Below are 6,057 nucleotides of genomic sequence, written 5' to 3'. Positions count from 1 at the left end.
TTTTAATGAGACATTTTTGGGAAATCATATTTCAATGTAGCAAAAGCCAACATCACTAAAAGCATGTCTTGGCAAAACTCTGCTATTAAATCTGCATTAGAGTAAAGTAGGAGGCCAGCTATCTTCATGGAGCTGAAATGGAGGGCTGAGATGACAAAGCAATTATAAATCTGGGAAGAAAAATGTTATTAAACAAATTAACCTCTCAGAAGTCTAAAAAGTCTACAACAAAACTTTTCAGCAGTACATCCAGAAGAGAGTTTATAAATTAGGTTGCTCATGAAATCACTGTATCACTTATCAAGCACCATTAGGTGTGGTGCACTGGGTATACTTTTGGGGGGACAAAAGAACATAAGGCAAATACTTTTTCTTCTCTGATTATGCCAGGCTGAAATATTTTCTCCCCTGTCTAAACACTGACAATCATGTACTATGTAATTCTTTGACAGTTATGTCCTAGAACCTTGTGATATTTTCTCTTAAATTCTTAATATTTTTTAACTTTTCGTATCTATCATCTATCATTTATCTCCCCACAAGAACAACACAATTGTTCCCCAAAGGTAGGAAGGTGGCAATCTGTGTAAGGACCAGGTTACTTCAAGCTCACCCTTACTTTCAGGAGGCAGTTCTCTGTAGACCCATAAGTGGGAAGCAGTTTGACAGATCCTCATCTTTGACAATATTTTTTTCCTTTAGCCCCACTGGATTGCCAAAAGTCTACCTCAGCCTTTTAGCTGCCTCTTATAGATCACTGTATGCTCTGAAGCAGAAGTAGCCCTGGCATAAAGGCAAGAGAGAAAAATTGCATCCAACAGATGGCACATACCTAAGATGCCATTTAAGTGAGAAATATCACATTAAATATAAAGGGACTAAATATTCCAGGTAAAACACAAAGATAATCAGACTAGACTAAAGACCAACCAAAATCATATGATGTTCAAGGACATGCATCTAAAACTAAAGGCTATGCAAAGGCTGAAAGTAAAGGGGTGGAAAAAGTTATGTCATGCAAGTGTTAACCAAAAGAAAGCCACTGGAGCAATATTAAGAATAGAAAAAAATAAACTTTAAGGCAAAAATCTTCACTATGCAAATAGAGTGTTACTTCATAATGTTAAAACATTCAATTAACTAGGAAGATACAATGATTCTAGATTTGCACATGCACCTAAAGCATTATTTTAAAATATGGAAAGCAAAATTAACAAAATTACAAGGAAAAAGAAAGACAAATCCATAATCATATGGAGAGATTGTCACATGCCTTTCTCAATAGCAGATATGGAACAACAAAATCAGTAAGGATATAGCTTGCTTGGACAACATGATTAATAAGCGTCACACAAATAGACATAGCACTTAAACCAAGAGCTTGTTAGGTCATTTCCTTGGTCCTATGGAAGAACATAAATTTAGGGTTATGAGAGTTTTAAAAATCCATTCTTCTACTTGGAGCACACATGCAAGCAAGAGTAGGAAAAAAAAAACCTATAACAAAGATCTGTTTCTACAACATACTCTTGTATGTATAGACTCTTTAAACTTATAACCTGAATATGCATATGGTAAAATTAAATTTCATCCATCCCTAATCCTATAGCTTGGCACCAATACCACAGATTGTATTCTTTTCATTGTTTAGTTTTGTGAATCGACTTTGATAACAATTACCTTGTTGTCTTTTTTTTTTTAAATAGTTAACACACAGTATTATATTAGTTTCAGATGTACAATATAGCGCTTCAACAATTCTATTCAACACCTGCTCCTCACATCACAATAAGTGTACACTTAGTCCCCTTCAACTATTTCACCTACGGTCCTAGCCACCTCCCCTCTGGTAACCATTAAAACTGACCACCCTTCTTGTTAGGACATAGAAGTAAAAAATACTAATTATTTTTTAAATTGCAGTAACTTAGCTAATTCTGTCCAATCTTATGGGCAAGATTTAGGGGACTGTTCAGGAGCTCTGGGCTCATAATTTAAACCTTTATGAAAAGAACCTTATATATTCCAACAGAGTTACATAAATATGGAAAATTACTATGAAAAAAGTCTTTGGATTTAAATTGTAGTTGTCAGTGCCTTGCAAATAGTAAGTATTCTGCAAATGAAGGGTATACATTAAGTGGCCATTTCTACTATAAAAGACACTACCTTTGGGGAACCAGTACTGCCACCTTAGGAACAATAGGGGTGGTGTATGACAAGATGGGGAATGAGAGATGATGGAGAAAGATTTGATCATTTTTTTGGAAGGAGAATTTTTTAAATCTCTCTTTTCAACCTTTTTTATACATGTTTGATCAGTGTCCATATCAGAGCAATTTTCACTATTTTATTATAACATTGCCACTAATAAGAATTATTTTAAAAACATGATTGGCTTTTCTTTTTTAAAGGGAGAAACTAAGACTCAATCTGAAATATGCATTTTGTGATGCCACCATCTTTGTTAAAACAGATATAACTCTCATTTGTAATCAATATAGTACATAAAAAAATAAGCAAGGCCAAGACGTTTGGAGGAATTCCATTTATTGTGGATGCATTTTCACAATATATATTTATTGCAGCGATCAATTATCAGTGAAAAGTATCAAGTGTTTATAAAATTTTTAGGAATGGCAGATTCACAGAACATGCTAGTCACCTTGCAGTCTTACCTCTTAAAGATAACAAAGAGAATTATAATCAAACAAGTAAATGAGGAATTTATTTTTCAAAAGATTAAATCCAAGCTGAACAAAGTTCTACCCTAAAACTTATTCCATCCAATATTGGAATAAAAGTCAGGATCGATATATTCTCTTCTCAACTTTAGACTTTCTAGAAAAAATATATAATAGTGATCAGGAGAGGCCCTTATTCAAAAGTACAACAAAGCAACGTTACCTCACCATTGGCCTTAATTCAAACTTTGATTCATTTCACTCCAATTATGGGAGTCGATGCTAAATTAGGCACTGCATGTGAATTCTAGTTCATTTTATCATAGACTCATGTCTACTCTGTCATAGGTGGATGGCTTGTGCAATCTTGGTGGCTTTCCTTCCTTTGGCCCAGGTGTGCTACAGCTATAGGATTCAACAACTCTTTACTGATTTATGAGGAAAATAGACTTTGAAAGGCCATGGTTACTCTTCGCGGCAGCCTTGCCCTGGCAAGCTCTTCCAGGACAATACCATAGATTAGAAAAGAGGCATTTGCGAGGCTCCCTCATTGTGGCAGGAATTGAGACTAAGACAATTTTGGTTAAGTCAAATGAGGTATAAGTTCATAGACTTACACTGTGTGTATATCTCTATGCTAGAACACATTGCGAAGACACTGGGATACTCTTTTATCATCTGTTGTGAAGAACAGATGAACACCTATAAGCTAAAATAAGATCTGATATCTAGGTTGCGTGTGTAAAATGTAAAAATGACAAGTTGATAGACTTGGGGGGAAAAGGTAAAACTAATAAAAGTTACATACAGTTTTTAAAAATTCAACACATTATCAACTGATGGCAAGTACCAATGACTAAAAAAAAAAAAAAATAGAAAAGTTTAATTTAAAAGGCATTTCAGTCTGTTAAGAATGGAAGTCCTGTCGTGACTCCTGAATATTGGCTTTTGCTCACTTTTCTTCTCTGCTTCCAGACTTTAGCCAAGGTTGGTCATAGTATATCCATATGTGGAATTCCAATCTGTACAATTTTGCAACTAAAATTCTTGTCTTTAAATTTTAGAGAAGGAAGAGATCTCAGATCTCACTTGTCACCTAAGACAACCTACTGTGGACTTGATTTTAAGAATAGAATACAGTTCTGAGCAAGCTTTGAGTTTGACCCAGATGGTAGATTTAGTACAATTCACACTGGACTTCAAGATTGCTTTTAATTATAAACTAAATACTATGTTTTATAGAAAATGTCAACTCATTTTGACACCTCTAATCTCTCTTTTCTTCTTACAGGTTATCGAGCATTGGAAACATATCAATACCTATTCTGCCATGTCTCTATTGGCAAATATGAAATATTAATATAATATTGTGATTTTTAATTTTTAAAAAGCTGTGATATTGGCTAGTTACAAGGACATACTGCTAAATATAATAGTCTAGCACATAAAAAAGCTTTCTACCATTAGTGTGCTTGTATATGTGTATGCACATACATACATGATCAGGTCATCTAAAATGTGGTTCGCTATCACTACCAAAGAAATCCACAAAGCAACCAACCTAAAGAATCAGTACCAATGTCAGCTAACATCATAATCCAATTTAGATATTCATCAGCACGAAAAAAGTAATACCTTAATAGTACATCTTTTTTTTCCTTTCTTTTTTTTTTTTTTTAAGACAATCATTATTGCAGTATCTCAAATCTGAAATGGGTTACTTTCAGAAAGTGTTACAATTGCCCACTGAGATAATTTCTTCCATGCTTTATTCTAAAGTGCAGAAACAACATGACTTCTGTATTAAAAATAAAAAAACAAACAAAACCAAACCACTACGGTTCGTTTTTCTGGACACTGCACACATTCCTCAGGCAATTTTCAACTTGAATCTCCTTGTGTTGACCTCCAATGTGGTTGGTATCACTGTTCAGACACAGAGTTGTGATGATCAGTAGGAAAGTGTCTATTTCACAGCATGGGTTTCTTTAGAAACAGGCTCCTGTGCAAAGGCAGTACTTTTACCATGAACATCTCTAGACTGTGGTTATTAAATATAGTGATAATATACATGGGTTTACTGGGATAATGAAAAATAAAACAAAGGAAATGAACTCAATTTAGTAAATCAACATAAATATAAAACAGAGCAAATTAGCCCTCTTCAACTGAGCTGGTCCAGCATCTTGAAGCGGCTACTTTGGGTTCTTCCTTGAACTGTCTCAGACCTGCTAAGAGAAGAGAGCTTTAAATCTGGAGGCCATGGTGTTTCAGCCAGATGTTTTGTGTCAGAAGAAGAAAAAAATAATTGTAATATGGCAGGAATAAATATTTACAAAAGGGAGGATTACTGCTGGAATTCTATTCAAAGATGCTCCTCATCTTCTAGCCTACCCTCTCTTATGTTGATTTTTTTTTTTTACTTTCTTCTTTCTGTTCCCCCTTCCCTATCTTGATCTTTAGCCTTGTTGGTGACATTCATAGTGAAGGAGGTTTTTTTTTTTTTTTTTTTTTATTTTTTTTTTTAAGTCCACTTGAAGGGCCATAAATCTGTAGTGTGTTTTCCAGAACAGGCAAGCACATGTGACTGAATGGCTCAGTCTTGGCCATGTCAAGGACAATGGAGAAGTGGAATGTGCTTAGTTTTTAAATTCTTCCCTTCTGTTTTTTTAAAATAATTTTTTAATGTTTATTCATTTGTGAGAGGGAGAGAAAGAGAGAGACAGGGCATGAATGGGCGAGGGGCAGAGAGAGGGAGACACAGAATCCAAAGCAGGCTCTAGGCTCTGAGCTGTCAGCACAGAGCCCAACGTGGGGCTCAAACTCATGAACCCTGAGATCATGACCTGAGCTAAAGTTGGACGTTTAACTGACTGAGCCACCCAGGCGTCCCTCTTCCCTTCTGCTCTTAACACCCCTAGCCTCGAAACTTATCTGGCCCATGGTCTTATTTGTATGCCATTTCTTTTCTTCAGCTAGCTGCTGATGTGGTCACAAATGTTGGTGCTGTGAATCTGCATTTTCAAATGAGTACTTCCATCTCAAAGGAATGATTGCATGACATGTAGTGAGCTTGACATTGGAGCAAAGGAGCTATCTACTCTGCTACCTCATAAACTCAGCTCTGGGTCTCATAGTTTTATTACTACTACTACTACTACTACTACTACTACTACTACTACAGTACAGAGAGTTTCGTGGTATAGACGGAGGAGGAGGGGGTAATGTGTGTGAAGACTCACCCTGTCACCTTCCCACCTGTACCACCATATTGCACAATCCAAGAAAGGCGTTCATGTTGTATTGGATATGAGTGGAATTCTCTTGAGTTTTACCAATCCAGATTGCATCTGCAGTCAACTTCCCAGAACCC

At 35.7% G+C, this 6,057-nt stretch overlaps 1 protein-coding gene across 4 annotated transcripts in view; it reads right to left on the bottom strand.

Annotated features, from left to right (window-relative positions):
• Window positions 1-2,529: 2,529 nt before the first annotated feature.
• The window catches only part of CALD1 (caldesmon 1), a 183,524-nt gene continuing 179,996 nt past the window's right edge, over window positions 2,530-6,057 (bottom strand). For all 4 annotated transcript variants that reach the window (XM_039243872.1, XM_039243888.1, XM_039243881.1 and 1 more), the window contains one exon: window positions 2,530-4,912. In XM_039243872.1, the coding sequence (XP_039099803.1) occupies window positions 4,907-4,912 (6 nt within the window). In that variant the 3' untranslated portion in view covers window positions 2,530-4,906. The remainder of the gene's footprint in view (window positions 4,913-6,057) is intronic.

The sequence above is a fragment of the Hyaena hyaena genome, unplaced genomic scaffold (assembly GCF_003009895.1).
Source record: "Hyaena hyaena isolate Hyena2069 unplaced genomic scaffold, ASM300989v1 scaffold_8, whole genome shotgun sequence".
Taxonomy (NCBI): domain Eukaryota; kingdom Metazoa; phylum Chordata; class Mammalia; order Carnivora; family Hyaenidae; genus Hyaena; species Hyaena hyaena.
The sequence above is the reverse complement of the archived record's forward strand: the minus strand, read 5'-3'. Positions and strand labels throughout refer to the sequence as shown.